General features: G+C 44.0%; 1 protein-coding gene across 1 annotated transcript in view; it reads right to left on the bottom strand.

The window, feature by feature from the left end:
• Positions 1-25,498, bottom strand: part of LOC146789754 (BOS complex subunit NOMO1-like) — a 343,657-nt gene that overhangs the window by 212,401 nt on the left and 105,758 nt on the right. The window contains exons 15-16 of the mRNA XM_085632091.1: positions 15,954-16,090; positions 3,546-3,633 (exon numbers count right to left, since the gene is read on the bottom strand). Of these exons, the coding sequence (XP_085488217.1) occupies positions 3,546-3,633; positions 15,954-16,090 (225 nt within the window). The remainder of the gene's footprint in view (positions 1-3,545; positions 3,634-15,953; positions 16,091-25,498) is intronic.

Below are 25,498 nucleotides of genomic sequence, written 5' to 3'. Positions count from 1 at the left end.
GCCGGAGGTGGGGTGCTGGCCACGGGTGTTGCCGGTAAGGCGTCTCTCCCTCGCCCCTGGCCCCCTCCTCCTCCCCGAGGACGGTGCTGGCCTTGGTTGCTTCTGTTCTGGTCGTGTGGCCCTTTCCGGCCCACTCGGGTGCTTTCCCACCGGTCGGCTTCGGCGGCGAGCTGCCGGGGGTCAGTCAGCTTACTGTCGAGTAGGTGCTGCCTGAGCTCGACGAAACAGTTGTTTGATAGGTGCTCCCATACCATAAGGTTGAAGAGTTGTTCGTAGGTGGTGACCTGATTTCCCTTGATCCAACCCTCGAAGGCCCGGCTGAAATAGTTCACGTATTCCACCCAAGTTGTACCTGGGATCCGGGTGCAATCTCTGAACCTCTGGCGGTACATCTCGGGCGTGAGGCCGTAGCGGGTGAGGAGGGCAGCCTTCATGTGGTCGTAGGACGACATTTGGTGATCGGGGAGCTGCAGCAGGGCATCGCGACCCTCGTTGATGAATCTCCCCCAAAGTCCAGCTCCCCAATCACTCCGGTCGATCCGGTGGGAGGTCATTGCGATCTCATAGGCTTTAAACCATTGTTGTATGTCGTCTTCTCGGACATACTCGCGGACCACATCCTTGGGGATGTGAACTTTTTTCTCAATAGGCCCCGGGGTGTGTGGTCGCTCAGGCACCCCCAGTTCCTTATTCTGTTTGCGCAGTTCTATTTCCGCCAGTCGGCGCTCGTGCTCGAGCGTTATTTTTTTCTCTTCCAGCTCTCTTTGTCTCTGCTTTTCTTCTCGTTCCTCTCGAAGCCGCATATGCTCGAGGTTGATTTTCTGTTCAGCTAACTTAAGTTCCCCATCCATCTTGAGTCGTGCCATCTCTAATTCGTGTAATCTGACTCTGTCTCTTTCTCGTATCTCCTCCTGTGAGAGGCCCGTTCCCCGCTCCTCGGGAGCCGTGGCGTTCCCCTCTGGTGTGATGCTGTTTTGGTCTGGTGTGACGCTGTTTTGGTCGGAGGGTCCTGTGACCCCAGTTTCTGTCCATGACTCAAGAGCGCGCTTTAGATCATCCTTGGTACTCAGGCCGGTGGTAGCAATGCCAAGTTCTATGCAAAATTGTCTCAGTTCGCGGTGGTTGTATTCTTCTAATTTCTCCATTTGGAACTTCTCGGTGGAGCTGCTATCTTTGGTCGACATCGTGCTTTGTCGTGGGGTGAGCTACTATCTGTACGATTACGCGTTGATTCGGATCCCGCCGCTGGCCACCAATGTTAGAAAAGGTAGATGGACCGGGAGGGTCGGCCGGGGTCAGGAGGAGAGGTCTCCGGGGAGAGCCGTCTCCAGCGATCGTACAGGCAAGTAACTTCCCCCCCACAGACAGATACCACACACGGATAAGGTTCAGTGTTCTTTATAAGCCCTTATTTAAGGTACGGTTAAATGGTACAAGGAGGTCTGGACTCAGGGGTCCCCTCGATTAGAGTCTCACAAGGTAGGGAAGGGGGTAGCGGGACAGTCTATTTACCAATCAGGTAGTTCGGATGAGGTGATGATGAGCTCACAATCCTCGAGCTTGGTGGTTAGGTGGTATGGGCCGCGGCAGCGCCAGCAGGTCCCGGTGTGGATGGTCGATACAACGGGCCGCGGCAGCGCCAGCAGGTCCCCGGAAGATATACGGTCCGCGGCAGCGCCAGCAGGTCCCGGTGAGGATGGTCGTTACAACGGGCCGCGGCAGCGCCAGCAGGTCCCCGGAGGATGACTGTTGCAGAAGACCGCGGCAGCGCCAGCAGGTCCCGGTGAGGATGGTCGTTACAACGGGCCGCGGCAGCGCCAGCAGGTCCCAGGAAGGTGAAGGTTGCAGAAGGCCGCGGCAGCGCCAGCAGGCAGGACGATGGTTCACAAGAGCGGGCTACGGCAGCGCCAGTAGACCGTCAGGGTTGAGTTCACTCGGTGTCTCTCGACTCCAGGATACAACTGCCTTCCTGCTCCGGAGCTGCCTCAGTTATAGGGCTGGTGCCCTTTGATGTCCGGACCCTCGCACTTGGAGGTCGGAGGGTCCGGGATGAAGGTGTCCAGACACCCAGCAGGGGGTGGAGCCAGTGCCTGGGGGAGCTGGGAGCGATCGGCACCTGGCGGGGGAGAGCCCTTGACACTTCGTTCTCCCATTGACCTGCCAAGTGGTCCGCTCACCTCCTGGGTGGATGGTGGTGCCGGGATGTCGGGGCCGGCCAGGCCCGGGGTTAGGGTCGAGGGGAGGCCATGCGGCCACGTGGTGCAGGGCCCAAGATGGCGGCTTGACCCGGCCGGGAAGCCGGTGGGGCCGGACCCCGTGATGAGTAGGGGTCCGAGGGCAGAGGGTCCGTCGGGAGACGGGGTACAGGTGCTTGTTGCGGGGATATGCCAGGTGGGCCGGGGTTCGGGCCCCGTCGAGCGGGGAGGGAGCAAGCCGTCTGTGAGGCCTGTCCAACAACTGGATTCTTATTGTTTATTCCCTTATGTATCAACCGTTAGCTGCAGGGATGCATTCATGGATATGGGGATGCATGCTGCACAAAACACGCATGTCAAATTTACCCAATTAAAAAAACAGGCAGAGCTTTCACTAAGGGTGCATGAGATGGGCAAGATGATTGGATTTTTTCCTGATCACAAGTGAAATCTGGGGTAGGGAAATGGGCTTTCCTATTGGAATCATCAATACTAAGGCGATGAATAAGAATTTGCAGATTTGTGGTTATTAACAAGCATTTGCAACAAACATTTCAAGTGTAATGTACTTACCTTAAACCTAAATAATATCTGCCTAACGACAAGTGTAGCAAGTGCGGAAAGCATACCTAAAACCCACAGCTTAAAGAGGTTGTTTTGGAAGGGATTACTTTGCATGGAAAAATGCTTTCATGCCAAGATAAAAGCTAAAACCGAAATGTGTTCATAAATGCCCACTTTCTATAATAATACGTCTGAGAAGGGTTGGGGACATTAGCCTGCACACAGTAATCAACAAAAATCGTTGACTTGCTTAGAGCGTTGTCCGAACCGGTCTAAAAAGGGAAATGTTGTAAATATCAGCTTTTTGTGGCTTTCCGCGGCTTAGATCATATTGAACTGAGATAAAGTGATTGTCTTGCATTTTGGTAACCAATTCAGTTGGATTTGTGTATACACAGTAACTGCCACCTACCAAGTGCAGCCAAAAAATCCTTACCCATGCACATTAGCGTGGCTTTAATATTCTGTACTACCTCTTACCAATTAATTCAATAATATTGCAGATCTTACAGCTCAACCAGCATGAAAATAAATATATCTCAGTAAGCAACACTGACTTTGCCAAGACTTACATTGATTACAGCACATTTAACTTGCGGAGCTGTGTTAGGGTATGCTCCAGTATGTGCAACCAACCCACAACTTTTTATTCACAGATATTCAATATGCAGCTCAATAATACAAAAAGAATGTTTGAAAGAAACAAAAACCACAATGCTATTTCCATGCCGAACAAGAACTGATTAACTGATCATTCACAAAGCAGCATATTGACATAAAAAATACCTGGTTTAGAAAGGCAAAATCGATTTATTCCTTTGGATAGGTTGTAAACACCAACATTCTCTGGACCATTTCCATCTTGGTAAAATTCCTGATTACAAGAAACACAAAAAGTTACATTTGTGAGAAACTAGTGTATTTAATTCTCTAATGCCATCATTCTGTGGTGAAGAACACATTTTCATTTTTGTCAGAGAAGGAAATTCAGGTCAACTGACTGATGCACCAGTGTCTTTATAGCAACTGGAAATAATACACAGAGTGAGTTGCCCCTTTACGCCTTATGTAAAATCATGTGATGCCTAACTCCTTACCTGGCATCCTATTTCTAGTTATGAACAGGACAGATTTCAGCTGCCATGATCTTCAAGACGAGGCGATAAGGGGAAACTTCCCTCCAGATCTTGAAGCTGAAGGGACAGAATGCTCTTCCAGAATTTCCCTTAACCATCTAGTCTCCTTCTGTTTGTTGCTGCTAGCACGGGGATGCCTAAGGGTAGCCAGGCGCTTACCAAATGCTTATTAATAATAATATTATTATTATTAAGTGTGGAACCCAGTGCTGCGACAGCCCTAAAATCAGCTCCCTCATAACTCTTTAACCCAAAACACCATGCAGGAAGGAGAGGGCTGTCCTTCATAGCAAGTGACAAGATGAAGCCTCCTAAATGACCACAGATAAGGTTGACTCAATGGAAAATACCTCTGACTAGCCCATGACAGGAAGGGTCATGTTGCCCAACCGCCATCACCCTCATGCAACCCATCTATCTTGGCCAAGGGGGAGTTAGTTGTTTCTTAAAGTCTTCACCACATGCCAACTCCCCAGCCTTTTCCGAGTGCACGCTGGGTTATTAAGACCCCCAACATGCAAACCACATCCATTATTATTCAAGGGCTGGCAAATGTGTTGGTGACTTTGCACCACTATGCAAACATCCTACATTGGCCAGTGGCCGTAGAGGTTTGTGTTGGCCCTTGCACTCACTACCATACATGCCAACCCTCCCAATTCAGGCAGGAGACTACCAATTTCAAGGCTAGTCTCGAGCCTCTCGATTCTTACATGAAAAACTCAATTCCTTGGTGGGATTGTGATGGCAGGGGCAGGTCTTGTGTGACTTGGATTATGCACTGACAGTAACCTGCTCCTGCTTGCAAGTGCACAACAGTTTGTCACTCTTTCTCAGTCTGTCATAGCAATTTCTCTGTGCTCCTGACAGGTTTGGAAAAAACGTATATTTTAATTTCTGATATCCGATCCTGCAGCAGCACACTTGCAACTCCCATACACGCCGATAGACCCAATGCAGGCCACAATAGAGGTCAATGGGAAAAATACATTCTCCCTATTATTTTAAAATAATCTCCCACTTTCTTCTTCCAAAAGGTTGGCATGTATGCACTACAAGGGTGGAGGGACAGTCTCCCAGCTAAGGTTAACCATAGGTGTCCCGGATTCACCTATTTAACATGACACCAAGGCAGCTGCACATTCATCCTACTCTTGCATTCTTTTGCAATAGAAAGAGGTTCAGGCTAGCTGGCTACTGTCTCTTGATCACTACTGTGAGCATGAAACAGAGGCAAGTCCCAAGAGTCAGTTGACCCAGTCTTCTGGAGCAGGTGGTAAGATCAAGATTTCCTCCTAGCTGATGGGCAGTGCCAGGCGAATAGAATGTGGGTTATAAATAGGTCAAGGGCTTTACACAGCCCTCTCAGAGAATTCCCCTCTAACAAACCTATGTGGGAGCAGGAGGACTGCTGTCCTGTTTGCATCTACGAACATGACATTCGGCCAGGTGTTAGATGTACCGGTTCTCTAGTGCTACTGATAAGCAGAAAGACTCCCCTGCCAGCCTCCGAGCAAAGGAAGGCCTGGGCGAGTAGAAAGCTACTGACACCTCTCCCTGGCCCTTGGGCAAGGCCAGGGAATAAGAATTGAGTCTGTCAGACAAAAAGAGTCGGGCAATGATTCAACCCTTCCCAGCCTTCTAGAAAAGTGAGGTTGGGAAGAAGCAAAAAAAAAAAACAGACGTTTTTTCAAACAAATGTCAACAGGTGCAGGGCAACCACTACAGACTCATTTTTAAAAAATAATTTTCTGTGTTGGTTTGCTCTCTACACAGAGCACTGGAGAATTAAACAATTTAAAAACTTTGTTTAGATTTGTCTCTTTTTGCCATCAAGGAGAGATTTTAAATCAATGCAGATAAGGAAAATGTGCAACATGTCAGACTACAGTGGCCGAACTTCATCCCCATTCAGTATGCATTTTTTTTCTACTGAATCAAAGTAGCTGAAGTTGGGATGTAGTAGGACATAATTTGCCAGGTTTGATGTTTGAGTTTTCCTCCTTGATGGTTAAGACCATCCACAGAAATCTGACCAGGTGTGTGCCGTTTAAGGCTCTGTGTAAACTGAAGCCTGTTTAATTGATGGGTAAGATTTTAGCTAAATTAATGACAGTGCAGAAATATATAAAGAGATTTAATATCAGCTACTGGCAACTACCTAAGTCTTAGACACATAGGTTCATAGGTTATGTAAATGTATAAACTACCAACGGAAGCTTCTGGACAATAATCATGGTGGCGCTGTGAACTAGTAGAAGGGTCTTGCAAAGGTAATGGTGGATCCTACTAGTGGATTCTGGGAACCCCTAAATGCCACACTCAATTGAGAATATTAAAGGGAATCCAGTACAATGAACATTCGTATAAAGCCAGAATCCACTATCCTTAACTGATGCCAGGCTGGCACCATATTGAAAAAGATCAATATAACAAACAACAAATCTAGGAGAATCCTTAATCCATGTCTCTTTCAGGATTATGAAATTATAAACAGAGTCCCCGTCTGATTTTAAGATTCGCTGATACCATTGGGAAGTTTTCGGCACCTTCTCATCTGTGCTCACTGCCTCTCTATAAACTGCCAGATCTTTTAACTGAAGTCTTACAAGAAGATTGTCACTTTACTCAGTCCATTGGTCTTTTCTTGATAAAATAAGGGTGGCAAGAGGGAAGACAAGAGGGTGGGCAGGGTGGCATGACGTTTGTTCCAAAAGAAGGGAATTAGTTCAGATGAGTTGTGCTGCCGAAAGGCAGGAGGAGGAATCTTTCCCTATAGATGCCATGAAAACTGCAACACCAGTTGAAAGATTGGACCAATTGTTACGCTAATCATCTAGTTAATTAACTTTATGCAGCTCAGCAGAAACGGATTGGGGGATTAATCCTGGGGAACCAAACGGGGGGGGGGGGGATGCTTGGTCAGGATTTGGAATGGAATTATAAGTATTATGTTAGAGGACCCATGATAGAGACTTAAGACGGTTTACAAATATCTTCATGTTCTTTATGGGGATCATTCAAAATACCAATTTCTGTCACAGAATTAAGCTGCAGGAATAGTTTAGTACTACAGCAACAATAACCGAGTCTGCGTCCTTTCAGTCAGTACACCAGTCTTTTTATGACTGAGGGGTCAACTCAGAAAATGAGAAAGAATAAGGACATCAAAGACTCAAAAGAGGTAATCCTTGTCCTACAAAGAATGCAGTAAGGGTCATAGGGAGTAAACGCAAACATACATTAAAGAAATATAAACTACAAAGTTAAGTTGTTTGTAGGATGTTACTGTAGTCTCTTGTTGAAGCATACAAGCAAGATCATGACAATTTGTCACACATCACATAATGAATACCAATTAATAGCATAAGCTATCACAAAATGTTTTCATAGATCATACATATTTTAACAGATTTTTAAAGGGCCGAACTCAAAACAATTAAAGCACTCAAGTAACAGAATTGATCAGTAAACATAGCACTGAAGTAGGCAACACGTATTTCACGGAGTGCCCGCTTCTTCAGGGCAAATGTAGTAAATAGAACAAACAACAAACGAAAGCTCTGATGTTGAGCTGGTCAGAAAACAGAGTCCGAACACACATGGAATATAATTTACGCCCTGCCCTACCAGTAGCAGTGGATGCCATTTAAATTTTTGTCAGCTCAGATCTTAGCAAAATCAAATTGGATAGACGGTGGAAGCTACATCAACTGATCGACCCTCTGAAAGCGGTGGGGGCATAAGTCTTCCTGCAGGAACCGGCAAAGATCAAAGTCATCTACACAGGGGGTGGGCTTGGATGTGTTTCGCAGAACAAGATGCGAAGATGGCTCTCAGTAACATCAAAGGGACAGCAGAGTGATCAAGATTTTTACTTATGATCCCTTACTGAATCTAGTAGAATTATGAATGGTGATGTAATGTTTTTTCAGTAGGGGACTGCCTGTTGGTCGAACCGCCGGTTGGGCTTAGGCTGGGTTCCCTTTCGCTTTTCCTACTTCTTTTATTTCTTTTTCACAGGGTAAAATTGGTGACAAGCAGGTGCCCGAGGGGTGGGGTAGGTTGATTCCTCTTGGGGCTGTCTCAACCATCTACAGTTCAATAAGGTGGGGAAGGGTTCCCTAGCCAGATACGGGGATCCTTGTGCCAGGGAGGAGATGGTTTGGGGTGGGGGAGGTGCTCTTTGCTAAGGTGCGTGCATGAGAATATTTTCAGATTGGGGGTTTGAGGGAGAGAAAAATAGTCAGTTCAATCAGAGAATTTATTAGATCTTCATGGATGGCCTGGCTTTTAGGGCAGGATGGGATGGTGACAAACTGGATCAGTATAATAATGATTAGATTAAAATGCATGTGTTGGAACCTACCGGGCCTCAACTCTCTCAATAAACAGAATCTGCTACAGGAGGAAATTAAGATCTATAACCCACTTATAATTGCGTTAACTGAAACACATTTGGCTTATAAGGAGAATCATCTATATAAACAGCTGGGCTACAATCTATTAACAACTACATCACAGACTGCCTCTATTCAAGGGGTAGCTATATTGGCAGTTCAGAGTTTGGAGTACAAGGTACTAATGGCTGCATCTGATACTAGGGGCAGATGTATATTTTTTGGGGTCCTGGGTTCAACATGGGATCCAGGTCCAGTTCTTCTCCAAGCTTCAGGGCAGCAGGCAACAGGTCAGCACATCAAGGCAGCAGCTTCTTCATAGTAGCAGTCCAGCAAAGTAGCAGCACAGCAGTCCTTCTTCCTAGCAGAGTATCCTCAGGTCCAGACGTGCACTGAGTTGGTGAGATCAGAGTTCCAGAACTTCTACCCAGTTGTGCCTTTGAAGTGGGGGAGACTTCAAGGAGAGACCTTTGAAAGTGCACAGAGTCCTTGTCCTTGTCCTTCCTGCCCTGGCTCTAGGCTCACTACAGGAGGGTATGCAGTCCTTTGTGTGGGGACAGGACACGTCCTATTCAGGTGTAAGTGTCAGCTCCTCCCTCTCATCCTGCTCAGGATGGCCCATCAGGAAGTGGATGGCCCATCAGTCACACCTAAGGTCCCTTTTTGTGTGGCTGTTTGAAGGGAATGCACAAAGCCCATCTGTCACTCACACCAGACGTGTATTCAGAAATAGGCAGAAGGCACAGAATGGTTGGAGTAAGAAAATGCCAACTTTACCACCAGTTGTGATTTTAAATTGTGAGTCCAGACACACCAAAATTGGGGGGTCCCATCTCTTCCCAATTGGAAATTACACTTACAAGATGTAATAAGGCAACCCCAATGTTAACCTAGAGATGGGCCTTGGGGTTGTGAAAAACGAATGTAAGCGTTTTTCACTAACTGGACATGCAAAACTTAAAAGTGCATGTACTATTTTTCAAATACACTGCACCCTGCCCTTGGGTCTGTCCAGGGCCTACCTTAGGGATGACTTGTATGTATTAAGAAAGAAGGTTTGAGCCTGGCAAGAGGGTTAACTTGCCAGTTTGACATGGCAGTTCAAAACTGCACACACAGGCTCTGCAGTGGCATGCCTGAGGCATGTTGTTTAAAGCGCTACTTAAGCGGGTGGCACAATAAGTGCTTCAGGCTCACTAGTAGCGTTCAATTTACAGGTCCTGGGCGCATGTAGTGCGCTTTACTAAGGACTTATAAGTAAATTAAATATGCCAATTGCGGACAAGATAATATTACCAAGTTTAGAGTAGAGAGAACATGAACTTTAGCACTGGTTAGCAGTGGTAAATTGCCCAGAGTCCTAAAGCCAACAAAAACTAATTCAGCAAAACATGGGAGGAGGAAGGCAAAAAGTATGGAGGTGACCCTACAGAAAGGGCCAGGTCCAACACACATTGTGCACCTTTTGCCCTCCAACATTGACCCCTTGTCTCAGTCTTAGCTGCTCAATTTGTCTCTGCTAAAGGAGTTGGTAATGGGATGCTGCCTTTTAAGACCCCCGAGACAAGGAGTAGTAAGGGCAGTGGTAGTTGTACGGGTAGTAACTGCTACCATTAGCTACCCTTAAATAACACCCACAGGAACACCAGAAAATACAAAGCCAAGCACCTGCCATGATTGTCACCTTACAATGAAACATCACTGTGAGAAGTTGGCCTGGCATATGCTGGTCACTAGTTATAGTGGACACCTTGCACCAGTCCAATTCGACTCTTATGGTAGACAGGTTTAAGACAACCTTTTAAAAGAAAGCTATCCTAGTGGTAGCTGTGGAGAGCAGCCTTCAGGCTAAGTCTCTGAGGAATGTAAAGCAGCTTGTTTTACCTTATAATCTCTTGAATTACCAAATGAAAGGACACCACACAGGTATATATATATCAAATATATATGTATTTATTTCTAGACACACTCTACTAATATCTTTATGAGATTAGAAGTCAGGAACACATTCAAATATAAACGTTTCACAATAAGTTAAGCACAAATATGGCTGGGGCCCTAGGGGCGTACCAGACCATATACTAAAAAAGAGGTTTAGGAAAGTCGACTTTCAGAGTGACTAGGCCTAGGGCCTGTAGAATCGCTGGGGCTTCACTAATCCATCCAAGGCAGGTAAGTAAAAGACCCACGGGAGACACGTGCAGTGTGAGAACACAGCTGCGGGTTCCCTATTGATTTCAATGGAGCAAGTCGCGGTTGGATTTTTAAAGTTTTAGGGTACTTCGAGGAAGTCTACAAGCAAGCCACTTACAAGGTAAGTAATTCGAGGGCCAACACACACCAGGGCACCAGAGTGCACAAGTTACCTCACCCAGGGAAGCCGGATGCATAGGTGTCTTTTGGTGTCGGGTCGCGTCGCTGTTTTCTATGGAAGCCAAAGAAGATTTGCTGCTTGCGAAGACTGAAGAAGTGTCCGGTGGAATCCAAGGCTGGATTCAAGATGAAGATGACCTGAAAGCAGAAGGGACAGTGTTCACAGTCATTTGCCAGTGACCCGGGGCCAGGAAGATGGATGCCCACGGAAGTCGGGTGATTTCAGGTGATCAAGGGTGTTTTGACTCTTCGCCCACGAGGTCCAGGAGGCATCGACGATGACCAGCAGCTGGATTCGGAGTGTCCCACGACGTCTGCAGCTTACTGAGGTGTCGGCAACCAAATTGGAGCCAACAAGCCTTGGCAACAGCAAGTCTCGTGGAAAGTGAATAAAGTCAGTGGTGCAGACCAGCAAGGTCTGAGGGACTCACCCAGCGAGGGTGAGTGAGGGCAGGCCTGGAGCGACCAGGGGACCCAAAAGCCAATGGGCAAGGGATCGCAAAGACGCCTCGTGAGGAAATGCTTTACAGGAGCCCATGGTCACTCGGGATGGGGTAGGCTTCTGATTTTCGGTGCACAACCTGCTGGAGGCTTGGGTCACAAATGGTCCAATGCACAAGTTCGTAGAACGTCTTGAAGGAGTTGCACTCGACAATAGTGCACGGTACCCGGGTATTGCTGTTCCTCGTCACTCGTGGGGTCCACTCGCCTCAGCTCTGCTGGGGACTCACAATGGCCATCGAGAAGTCAGGAAATCCACTTCCGGGGCTGCAGGGGCTGCAGGGACTCCGGAGGGAGTGGGAAAGTTTGCGACTGTTGATTCAAAGTTTAGGTGCCTGCCAAGCAGGGGAGTCACTCCTTGACTCCAAGGAAGATTCTTCCGTCTTCCAAAGGTAGTGGAACGTCGAAGGACCAGGATTCTTCTTGTAAAGCGTCGTCCAGGGATATCTAACTTGCAATGGCAAGGGTTCCCTATCTTATACTAAAAGAAAGGGAGGGACTAGCTCTATGACCACTCCTCTGGGTGGGTCAGGGTAGGGGGTGGTTACACCCACTTCCCTTTGTCCAGTTTCGCACCAGAGCAGGGACAGGTAGCCCCTGAACCGGTTTGAGCTGGCATATGCACAGAGGAGCCTACTGCTCCCCCAGTGCAGGACTTCAAAGCACTCTAGGAGTGCACCCACCCAGCCCCAATACACTAAATCCTGTCTGGAAGGTGGTGACACCTCCCTGTGACAGGATGCCTATTGGTGGGCCTCCTCCACTGCGAGTCAGCAGCAGGAGGGCAGCCCAGTGTCTGTGCTGGTGGCATCCATTGTGTGATGCCAGGGCTCTATAGGATTTCTGTTGTTTAGTACAGTGGGTACATGTCATCCCCTCTAGAAGGGTGGGATCATACTCCCACACTAGTTACTGGTGTGGGGGGTATGATTCCAAGTTGTTTGACACCAAACACGACATGTTTTGATGCTGTCATTCCAAAGTTAGCATTTACCGGGAGGTTATAATGCACTTAAGAGTATATGGTTTAACCGCATCCACAAACAGCCACAGAGAATAGACTCTGCCAGCTGCAGAGGGGTCCTGCTCGTGCAGAGGCACCCCCTCACATTGTAAACCAAGCACCCTGCCCTCAGGATTGATAGGGCCTGCCTTATGGGTGACTGATAGGTTTATATGTGTATGTATGGTGAGATATAGGAACCTATACCTCAGTGAGGAGTGCTAACACTAACTCACCCAGGCTGCAGTAGCAGGCCTGTGGTGTCAGATTTAGTCTGCTTCCCAGGGGTGGCATAATACATGCTTCAGCCCCTGGTAGGCCTGTGAAGTACCTATGCCCTTGGTACCTAGGGTACCATATACTAGGGGCTCATAAGGAACCACAGTATCTAATCACTAGTGCATCTAATATGCACTCCAAGTTGTTTAGAGAGAACAGAGAGACTGGAGCCCTGATTAGCAGGGACCCAGCCGGACTATAGCCAGAAACCAGTGTTAACATCAGAAAAAAAGTGGGGGCAACATAAGTGCAGATCCTACTCTCCTACAATCACTGCGGCAACAAAAGGACTACAGTAACTCTCCAACAAGCAACATACAAAAGGCAGGGTGCATCACGTACAGCATAACTCAGTGTATGTATCAGCACCTATTTACCTCCTCAGAATATTCTATCTCCATCAGCTGCTTTCATCTTTCCCATATATCAATATACTCATAAGCCAAGTTACTGTGGTAGATGCCTTACACATGTGTTTTTTTAATTACTCAGTGAAAAAACGCTCCTCGAGAAGAAAAAAAAGCTAAAAACATTTGCTCCAGGCAGCGTTTGTACTAGAACCACCTCCCACCCACAATTAGAGTTGGGCCATCATAGTCCAGGCCACTGAAATTATGTGATCCTAGGGATGCAACGTTTTCTGCAGAATTATGGATTTGCCACACAATCTGCCATCTGCTGCATAATCTGTAGATTCTAACAAAAAAAAAAAAATGTTTGTAGCTCAATGGGGTCAAAAGTTGCCAAAAATAGGCTCACGCGTGTTCCAACGCAGCATAAAGGCCTTCGCCAAGGTTCAGTTGTTTATTGCTATATTTGGTTATTAAACTGGTAGTACTAGTGTAATCTTCGGCCAGATCATGTAACTATGCGTAAAAATAACAAATTAATTAAGCAATACTATTGCAAAGTGTGCCACGTCACGGAGCATAATTTACCTTTTCCTGGCGCATAATTTAGTCAATCCTGCCATATAATTTGGTCCTGCCCTTCCACATAATTCCAGTGGCCCTGTTCATAGTCTTAACAAGCTATGTCAGTGGTTCCCAAACTGTGCACCGTGGCTCCCTGGGGAGCCGTCAACCCTAGCCAGGGGAGCCGCACACCAAGCACTTTAATGCATTTAATATTGAAGGGTCTGTTGGCTTCAGTTAAACTAATTAGACTTAAACGCATGATGGCGATGATTTGTAAGTGACATGCCTAAAGCTGTAAATGTAGTGCTTAATTGATGGCATGTCGAGTAAGATGACCTCCATATTTCACTGGATCCCCATGTTCCAACACTCTCAAAGTAAACGGAAGATGCCTGATTTATTTTGTTAGATTCGTTCATAGTTTAGTTTTTTTCCAAATGCATTTTACACCAATGCAAGTTATCAGGAAAGTACAGTTGTCCCATTTATTAAACACACTAAATATTTTTAAGTATTGACATTTATACTTGAATCATAGGTACTTCCAGTATACATTCCTTTAAGTACACACACATTTCCAGACAGGCCTGCTCCCTCCTTGCGCACAGGGAAGTAAAACACCATATAAGGCATAATGTCAACATTTGGAAGCAAGAAAGAGGGATGTTTAAAAAAAAAAAAAAAGAATTCGGGGAATTGTTTTCACTTGCATTAATTTGGAGGCAATTTTAGTGAGGACACAGCAAAAATAAAACTTTGTGATTTAAATAATCGTGAGTCACCCTGCTGAGACAGGTGTGTTGGCACGTTGGACATGGGTAGAAATGGACATGTATGTAAATATTCTTCAAGCACAGGAACACTTTGGCAATGGGGCCTACATGCATAGGGGTGCTATCTAGCACTGTAAGTAGGATATAAAAGTTGGAGAGGGTACTCTAAAAAAGGCATGGGCAAAGAAGTGTATCTAGGAATATTTTATTAGAGGCGCCACCTTAGTAATTCGAAACACCCTGTGTATATGATTATAATACCTTCATCAGCTTGAGGAAATATGAATTTTGTGATCAGTTATGTCCCCTATCGTAGACCCCAACGGCTCCATGTGCATGCTATAAGTACATGTATGTTCCCTCCAGTTCCAGTTTTGAAGACGCAAATACATGTGCGTCCACCGTCAACATGTCCTCTTTCAGATCCGCCATGAATGGGTCAGATATTCCATTCCTAAGTATGAAAGGCCACCGACTTTATGTGGTTCACTTTCCACATTTTACAGATTCAGGCGAGTAGGCCCTGAATTCTGCCATCAAGCCTTTTCCTGCCTTCTGCCTCTGAAAGCTCCAGTCCGAGCCTGCATCTGTATCCATGAACTTTGTCCTACTCCCTGCGCGTCTAACGGTGCCTGATCCAGCCTGTTGCCTGCCAAAAACTGTATTTCACCTTCAAGATTATCTGCTCCGCTCCTCATCCGATGCATTCCTGTCTAGTAGTTTAGGTAAACATTCTTCCAGCTACCGTGCTAAGGGCCAGGCCTCGCTGTCCTCGTGCAAGTAATTCATAGCCCCTGTTACCATGGAAGATTCCTGCCCCCTCGCATCTCATGTAGACACTTAGACGCTTGTACACGCACTAACAGTCAGTATAGAATAGATTCTGTCCGAGAGACCTTTCCTTTTGGATAATACAGTTCTTTAAACATAAGATATTAGATATGATTTGGGATTAGGTTGACATGACCCCCCAGACTTCTGTCTCCACATGTAGAGCTAAATGTCAAGTCCCCTTCACCCTCTAGTTGCACGTCAATCACACGTCATGCGGCTGCGCGCGCATCTCTGCCAAATATTTCTGCTGACATTGCAGGATTCTCTTATGGATCCACCCACTTGTGACATCATGTATAATGACGTTTTCTAAGTTACGCCTATATGTCCGCCTTTTTTAGTTACGTATGCATATTTTATCTATCTTATCAACTGTTACGCCTCCTGCATCTGTTTCACTGTAATGCATTTCTTATAAAACTGATTATCTGTCAATAATGTATCGCCTTCCTTCCTGAACCCCCATGGTGATGGAATTGGAAGCCTGCAGTTCGAATTGTAATTCCTTTGTAGAGGAATAAAGCCTTTTAGAACCTCTAATACCACGGATTCTGCCTCTTATATTTACTGAGTTATTCTTACTAGACTTTACCGCATAAAAAATAGTACCGGTAATGAAATATTTACCACAAGCTTCATCCCAATTATTTTCAGGGAGAGAAATGTAAGTATTCCCGAGGCCAGGCTTACATCCACCCCACCCTCCAAACAAACTAACAGTGGGGAGCCACAGGCAATGGCCAATGGGTCAAGGGAGCCGTGGGTTGAAAAAGTTTGGGAACCACTGAGCTATGTGAATTCTTGCCTATCCATTAACTGCTCATTACAAGCAAGTGCAACGCCTGGATGTGACCGCAAGATGGCGGGAGCGTTCCACAATAAAACAACTATATAAGCTTTCACGCAGTTGATCAAACCATACCAGGTAATGCACTGTATACAACGGCTTTAGGAGACGAGAGACGTATTCATACGTACCAGAGTTATTGCATGTGAAAGTGAGCACCTCAGCATGTAGCCAGTTTGCCTCAATTCTACGCCTGACACGTCATCGTCCAGCACTTCCAGTTCCAGAGACTTATTTTTCCAGCACCAATCTTCGTGTACGATACTAACTGGAACCAGAATTTAAAAAACATTACTTTCTACAATCCTTTGCTTTCCCACATTATTCCACACTGTGGTTTCTGCGAGGCACGCAGACCAATATTTTCAGCAAAAACACCAAAGGCATGTCAGTAGATATCACTTCAGCACCACAGTTATCTAGATCCATCTTTTATCCAGGTCATGGGCTTCTAATTTTTTTACCATCACCTCAAAATGTGTTTAACATTAACGAGTAAGTGGGGGCGATTCCCTTGATTAGCATGCTCCAATAAACAGCTTTACTGGGAATCAGTGCCAACCAAGAAACATGCACGGCAGTAGCTTCTACTGGCTCCACCATAAAACCTACAAACACACTTATAATGAGTGTAAATACATGTATTCGATTCAATCACGAAACGTGAATTTACACTTCGAAGTTGTATTCTAACACAGTAGTAGTAGTACAGTAGTAGATGAAAATATTGATTTCCAAGACACACATCATATAGAAATATACGCAAAAAGTTTAATCTTTAGTTTTTCTTTATTCTAACAATTTCTAGTGCACGGTGTATGGGGCAGGCTGCGTGGTGGGGGCGTTCCGGGTTCATTCGTCATGGTAAGTTAGGGAGCAGCATGGGTAAATGTACTTGTTTAAAGGGATTCACAAACCTTTCCATGGCTTTTTCTCACCAAAGAAACGGTCAGGGTTTTGCGCCTTTTAGGAGCAGGGGTAAATAGGTTACAAAGGGGAAAATAAGAAGGAACAGCCTTAAAAAATGCATTTTACACGCAACTGCGCCACTGCAATCAATAGGTTTGTGCACGTGTAAATGTTGACTAAGTGCAGTCACACATGCAAAAATGAACTGACATTACCCTGATGGGAATCTGCAAATGTACTCAAGAATCTGCAACAGTCATACTTAATAGGCGTACTCTTTTATTACTGGACTATTGCATACTACTATAGATACATTACATTTACATATTGGATACAGTATGTATGCAGATGTCCAGGATGCAAGGGGCTACATTTGTGCAGCAAGATGCAATCACACCGGTGACTATTGTGACTATTAGGAACGTTGTTTTTTCTGTGTAAAGTAATTCTTAGATGCAATCTTTGTGACACTAAAGTCTCTCTCATGGCAACCTTGCTGCACTGTATTAATACTGAATTTGACCTTTGTACTGTAGTAATAAATGTGTGAATTCGTGATTGTAATCACAATTGCACTAAATAGCGTGATATTAGGCCACATTTATTTTTATAGCCAATTAATGTATATGTGCCATAGCAGCGATTATAACTGTGGCAATGGTATAGAACCCATTTTTCACATGGTAAATAAAAATAATTTAAAAAATTAAGTCACCGGTTTACTTCATGCGTAGGGGCAGGGCCTACCTGAATAATTTGAAGAAAAATGTTGCTCGAAAACATTGGTTGGATTGCGAAAGGCACTCATTTCGATATACATTTAAATTGATTAATAGTTCTAAATACAAACGGACTATTGAAGTCCGTAAAAGAGCAATGCAAGATGAAGCATGGGATAAACTCAGTTTAGTTACAGCCACTAATAGTAGTAAACTATTCTGGGAGACAGTAAATTGCCCCTTTTTAATGGATGATTGCCAACCAGAACTAACCTCGCATGTAAATTGTAATGTCTGGATCGAATATTTTACTAATATTTTTAACCCAGATAAGATTGACAATAGTTCCTCCTTCGATTCTACCTGGCCCGTTTTACCCCTATCGATAAATAGGGAAGAAGTATATGAAGGACTAATGGCTAGTAAAGGAGGTAAAGCCGCAGGGCCGGATGGGGTCCCTATTGATCTGTATAAGAATGAAATTAATCTATGGGCCCCGATTTTAACTAGGATTTTTAATGTTGCTGTAGAAGACCACTTCCCGCCGTCTAGGGGACATTCATTAATTATCCCCCTTTTTAAAAAAAGTTCTAAATCAGAAGCCTGCAATTACCGGCCAATATCGTTATTAGACTCTTCCAATAAGGTAATGAGCAGGATTCTGATGAAAAGGCTTGAATCCTGGGCCTTAGACAACAAAATTCTCTCACAAGCCCAATATGGGTTTAGGAAGGGTTTAGGTACATTGGAACAGTGTGTCAACCATGACCTTCTTATCAGCAAGTATTCATTGGTGAAAGGGGGTAACCTGTTCCTATGTTTCGCCGACTTAAGTAGTGCTTTTGACCTTGTGGATCATTCCATACTGTGGCATATACTACTGGATATTGGTGCCCCCAAAGAAATTGATTATTTCTTGGCAAGACTTTATGAACGTTTATCCAGTAGTGTGCGCTACGGTACCGCAGGTGAATGTACCCCGTTTTTTAACGTTAAAAGGGTCATCCGTTAGGGTTGCGTTTTGGCCCCACTTTTGTTTTCATTGTTTATTAACCAAGTGGATGCAACCTTAAAACAATTATCCGCAGATGCCCCCCTGATAGATGGACAGGTTGTCCCAATTTTATTATATGCAGACGATGCAGTTTTATTGTCACGTACCCCAATAGGCCTCCAGCGTCTTATTAATAATTTTACATCTTTTATCAAGGGCAGAAAACTTTGAATTAACAAATCTAAGACATTTGTAATGACATGTGGGAAAAAAACATCTAAACCAGGTAAGGCCTTTTTTTGGAGGGCACAAAAATGTACTCGGTTAAATCTTTTTGTTATCTCGGCGTAGCCTTTCCAGGAGATGGGAAATGGCTATGCGAATATGATAACATACGACATAAAATGAGTAGAAATACCAATAGTATTTTCAGATTTTCAACCAAAGTGGGAGCCAGAAGAATTAAAGATATGGTTGCTATTTATAATGCTAGGTGTGTATCTTCTGCTCTTTACGGCGCAGGCATCTGGGGGCACCATTCTGAGAAGTCATTACAGCAAGACGAAAACATTTTTCTCAAACGCTTGCTGAGTGTTCCTCCTTCGGCTTCTATAGATTTGATACATCAGGAAGTGGGACTTAACTATATTTCAGATTTAGCCGCCTTACGTCCCCTTCTATTATGGCGCTCTATTTGGTCGAAAGAGGAAACGTTATTTACACAATGTATTATTAAAGATTGCCTGAAGTTGGATTATTGTTCTCGTATCCCCTGTTTGAGTTTTATCCATTATTGGTACAGACTGTTGTTCAATTGTAATATCTACACAGAACCAGAGTATGTGGCTCTAATTTCAAAAAGGGAGATTAAAGAAACCTTTTTAGATTATAATAAGGTGGTACAAGAGAGACTAACTGGGAAACAACCCACTTTGATATACTACCAACAACTAAACCTTAAAGCTGGTTGTCAGGCATATCTGACTGAAGAAACGAAATCCACCCATCGTTTTGTTCTGACACGCTTAAGGCTAGGCATTGTTCATCATCTTGTGGCTTTCCCGATTATGAAAAAAAGTACTAGCTCTGTGTGCCCTTGCGATAACATGTCTAAGCAAAGTTGTTGCCATTTTTTAATGTTTTGTAAATTTTATCTCTCACTAAGGAAATTTTATTTGAAACACCTTTTTTTCAAATATAATATTCGGTCCACTAAAAATGCTATGAGGCTAGTTTCCACCCTGGAAAGCCCGGACGTTTGTTTTTATGTGGCATTGTACATTTTAAAAAGTATTACTGCTAGTAAATCCATAATTCCTTAAGTTTGTACATAATATGAAGTGGTGCATTGAATATAGCTGTTAATTTTTACAGAACAGTAGCTAAAATAGGAATATAGTTGGCATATGACACTTTATAGTGTAATTTGCACATAATGTAAAATGTTAGCACATGTCACTTTCTGTAAAATCTGTAGGTATTTTACTATGTATTTTACTTTGCGAATGTTGTAGAGGCTGTTATAATGTACAATGTTTCTCTTTTTTGTTGCTTATATGGTTGTTATTACAAACCGAATAAAGCTTTTGAACTGAACTGATTAATAGTTCTATTTTTTCATTGCTTCAATAGTTGTGCTCAATCCTAACACCCCCCCCAATATTGTTAATCTAATCCTTACCATAATTAACCTCACAAGTCCTACCCTTCACCCTAACTAACTCTAAACCCTAAAGTCCACACTAACCAACATCCTAACGCCCCTATCTTTTAACCCATTCCACTTCTTTGTATGTTTTCTCAAGAACAGTATTTTAAACCTTTGGATTATCTACATCTCATCCAACCCACAGGATTAAAGCTGATGACCCGTCAAAACAGGTATCTGCTGTTTACCTTAAATGAAGCCCTGAAGAGCGTTATTTACTGTAGATTTATGCAAGTTTAACACAATAAAACTAAAGTCTGTAAGGCAGATCTACTTTAAAATACATTGTCAATTTGAGGGTTTGTCTTTAGTACGGGTCCTTGATTGCCAGGGCGACAGGAATTCTGCGAATCAGCGTTTTCCACACAATTAAGGATTTACAGCACTTTGCTCCTTAATCCACATGCACCAGGCAGGGCAGCAGGAGGACCAGACCGGGTGCCAGTGGAGATTTTTAACAATTTAGAACTCTGGGTCTTGCTTCTCACAAATGTTTTTCGGTCTATAATATTTGGGGGGACAATTGAATCATTGAGCTAGTCAGTCACAGTCCCCATACATAAAAAAGGTTATAAAACCATCCTTTCCAAATATCGCCCAATTTCACAGCTTGACTCTTCAGGAAAAATCTTTGGTAGGGTCATCTTCAGGACATTAGAAGCTCGTGCGAGTATAAACTCATTTTTTTACCAAAGTGCAATATGGGTTCTGCCCAGGAATGGGCACTACAGAGCAAGCTTTAAATCTCTCCCTATTCTTGGGTAAAAATGTCAAGGTCAGGAGAGGGGCGACAAATATGGCCTTCATGGGCCTCTCCTATGCCATTGACTTAGTGGATAGAAACAAATTGTGGGGCATGATGGTACTTGCTGGAGTGGATATCTTCTTTATTGCATGTGCTAAATGTCTTCACCAAGATACGAATATGAGAGTTTGCTATTCCCAGTCAGGCGAACAGACTCCCCCTATTCAAGTTACCTGTGCGGTGAGACAAGGCTGCATCCTGGCGCCTTTATTTCTTTTTTATATTAATGCCCTGGACTCCTTTTAACAAACTGTACACCTGATGTCCCAAAATTTGGTTCACGTCCAGTCCCTGTTTTATTATACGAGGAGGATGCCGTCCTCCTGGCCCACACTGCAAATGGTCTGCAAGCTGTTTTAGATGAGATTTATAGTTTTATGCAGGGGCTAAACCTCAATGTAAATAATGACAAATCCTGCATTTTAACATGGGGGCCAAAGACGAGCCGTTCAAAGATGTTTTTTAGTGGCCATACACCGATAAAAAAAAACAATGGACTTTGGCTTTCTGGGTATTCTCTGTAGCGCTAATTTGAAATGAGACTGTTTGATTCTTTAAAAATCCCAGTAGATGGAGTTAGCTTGTGAATCTCTGCGATTTGCAAAAGATTTAGGACACAAAGCCCCCAAAGAACTGACAATGTTATATATAAGTAAATGCATGTCAGTGGGTACAAATGTTCTGGGGACATACACCTGTAAAGACCATCCAGGCAGCAGAAAATAAGTCTTTAACAAGGCTTTTAGGACTTCCCAGATCCACATCAAGTTTTATCACTCACATTGAAATGGGCCTAGATTTTATAGAAGATGTGGAAGGCATGGCACCCATCTTGCTGCGGGTTAAACTCTGGTCTACCCCGGAGTTTTTTGGCTGAATAAAGATTTTTCTGATTGACTCAAATGAATAGTTTTAGATTTCATCCAAAAAAACATTTTGTTCATGGCTCAAACTGATTATAGATTACAGAAAAGCACTGCTCATGGCGCTGCATACGGCCAGACCCTTTGCTGCGTTCAGGTATTAAAATGCAACTAGTGATGTTAAACATTTGCCCAGGCAGAATAAATATAAATGGCAACACAGCGATGTTTAAAAATGCATAAATTGCTTTTTCTTGCTGCATAATTTAGTTGCCCCAGCGCCATACCTAGGTCCTCCATTTCCGTATAATTCCAACAGTCCAAGCATTGCATGAAACTGTTCCTCATAGACAGCTGCTTTCAGTAGTGGTGGAGCCCCAGCAGGCTACAAAGTGAATATCATTAGGGTTGCAGGGTGAAACGCACCCTCTACAGCTGCAGAGACTTTTGATTACCCTGTAACGTCAGGTGCCTCCAGTGCTTCAATTGTTGAAAAAACAAACACAAAAAGTGCCAGGGCCCCCGTAAGAAGGCCTCTGTTGAATTCCCCGTCAGCGCTGTCAACGACAGTACTACACAACTACTAGCCATCACATTCCTACAAGTTAAATAATTCAGACTATTCCAGGCCCCCAAAGCTATAAAAATGGCTTGGCAGGTAGGTATTCGTCGTTTTTAAAGTATATTGAGTTAACAAACAACTTCTGTTCTGCTGCTCTATAAATTACTCAAACAGCACCACCATGTGGCAGACTGTCATCAGTGCAGGTGTTAACAACAAAGTGCTGGTGCCGAGCACCGGAAACCACTGGCACAAATTAAGCACTGGCACTGCCTCTTTATACTCCAATGTCACTACTACTGGGGGGCGGTGCATACAGCTACAGCTAATTTCTTTTCACAGCGACAACAGCCCCACTAAACATTTGCCATTCATTTGAATAAGCTAACATGTGTGGTAAATAAAATACCGGACTGAATTTCATACGGAGTCTTAAAATAAAGTAAAATAGCTCAAAATAACAAGAGGCAGAATCCGTGGTATAAGAGGTTTTCTAAGTGGGCTTTATTCCATTCAAAATGGCCGACTCGAGTCGCGGCCTTCAGGTTCCGTCACCACGAGGGTTCAGGAAGTGAAGTACAATAATTTATTGACATACATGCATTTTTATAATAAGTACATTATAATGAAACGAATGTAGAAGGCGTAACATTTGATAAGAAGAGTGACAAAACAGGTACGTAATCGAAACTAGGCGTAATAAGGAATAAAAGAAACATGATTGGTTAGGATTATCAGACATAGGTGGATCTATAAGATAATACTTGGCATAGATGCGCGCGCAGCAGCATGACGTGTAATTGACGTGCAACTAGGGGGTGAAGGGAACTTGACATTTAGCTCTACATGTGGAGACAAAAGTCTGGGGTTATGTCAACCTAATCCCAAATCATATCTAATATCCTATGTTTAAAGAACTGTGTTATCCACAAGGGAAGGACTCTCGGACAGAATCTATTCTATACTAACTGTGTGTGCGTGTACAAGCGTCTAAGTGTCTATATGAGATGTGAGGGGCAGAAAACTTTCCATGGCAACAGGGCTATGAATCACTTGCAGGAGGACAGAGAAGCCGGGCCTTTTGCTTGGTAACTGGAAGAATGTTTACTTAAACTACTAGGCAGGAATGCATCGGCTGAGGAGTAAAATAGATAATTCGAAGGTGAAATACAGCTTCTTGGCAGGCATGCGAAAACTGGCCGAGGCAGGCACCGTTAGCTGCACAGGGAGTAGGACAAAGTTCATGGATACAGATGCGAGCTCAAGCTGAAGCTGTCAGAGACAGAGAGCAGGGAAAGGCTTTGAGGACAGAATCGGGCCTACTTGCCTGAACTGTAAAAATGGAGTAACTTAGCCATATAAAGTCGGTGGCCTTTCATACTTAGGAATCGAATATCCAGCCCATTGATGGCGGATCTGACAGAGAACATGTTGGCGGTAGACACACATATGTTTGCGTCTTAGAAACTGGAACTGGAGGGAACATACATGTACTTGTAACATGCATATAGAACCGTTGGGGTCCAAGATAGGGGACATAACTGACCAGGAAAATCCACATTTCCACATTCCCTCCTTGTCCCCTTCTTGCCCTTCAAGAGACATCAATCTTCATTATTCCATCGATTTGCTCATGGAGCATCATTTCTTCTTCCTTCTTCTTCCGGCATTCTGAACGAGAACTGTGATATGGAATGCATGATGTGGCACACAGACCACAAATCGCTGGTCCACATTGCAGGCATAAACAACAACTGAAAAGCATAAGAAGGCCAATACCTAGGAAGGATAAAACTCTCCATCCCCAGGCTGATATCACACTCCAAAACCACCCGGACCACGTCCAAGTGCCTGAATTCTCGTGTATCTGGCTTACAATCTTATGAAGTCGTGTTATAGCTTTATATACAGATGGCGAATTTTCTGGTATGAATATGCAGCAGCTGGATCCGATGACCCTGCAAGCTCCGCCCCTATCGGCCAGGATGACGTCAAGGACAAGACGATTCTGGAGAACAACAATTCTCATCACTGACTGTTCCTCTGTCAGATTGCCTAGGGCGGCTATAGTCTCGTTTACTACAGCTTCAAGAGTCTTGGTGAGTCTACGTATCAGCTTACTATTTGATATTGTACCTATATAGGGAAAGATACCTTTATTGAAATCTACATACTTGTCCCATGCCGTCTCAGTATAATCGACAACTGGGAGATCTCTTCGCTCTCTATTGTGTACTAAATGAACATTTCGATAATAATCAGGGGGAGCTAGGAAAACAGGTGGCAAAAGGAATGCTATGTAACAGGTACCATCCCAATCTAGAGGCAGACGCATATATGCCGTCTGACCACATATGAAGTAAGAATGGCGAGAAGCTCTAAATGAAGATTTACCTTGATCACTATATTCTACTGTAGTAACGCATTGGCTATGGCCCATGTGTATGGAACCAACTTTTCTTACACATAATTCACCCTTAACTGGAAATACTGACATAGTGGGCAGAATTAGTTCAACTTCGGATTTGACTTTCAAAATCATAAGATTAGGCGTAAAATTACCTAATTTATACACTTCATTTTCTAAATCAGTTCCTGTTCTACTGGGGTGACCCTCCTTATTAGGGTGACAGACTTTGAATAAAACTAGATTCAGATTTCCCCATATCCAATGTTGTTGATAAACTGCTGTGTCTGGGTCTATGGAATTTAATAAACTAAACCATGCTCCACAGGAACCATTGTGTGTGAACGGATGTGGAAAGAATGGCATAACTCCTTTGTTATTCTGATAGGGAGGGAGTCGGCCACACACCCAACAATTGGTGGCATTACTAGTCTGATGGGAATGATGTAACATACTAATGAATGTGTTATTGCGCAGCGCAAGTCTATAGGACAACTCATGTGGGGGTAATTCACTAAAAGAATGTTCATCAGTTATATTGAAAGTACGTTTAGAAACAGGATAATACATATGCAACAATATACTTGCAGTAACTATTAAAAAACTCAAGGAAAACAAAATTAATAAAGTCACAATACAGTGGTTACGCAGTGATTTACAATACGCCTGTCGTTTCAACATTTCTCGGGTATTTTCTCTACTCAGGTCC

This window comes from Triturus cristatus, chromosome 10, assembly GCF_964204655.1.
Source record: "Triturus cristatus chromosome 10, aTriCri1.1, whole genome shotgun sequence".
Lineage (NCBI taxonomy): Eukaryota > Metazoa > Chordata > Amphibia > Caudata > Salamandridae > Triturus > Triturus cristatus.
The sequence above is the reverse complement of the archived record's forward strand: the minus strand, read 5'-3'. Positions and strand labels throughout refer to the sequence as shown.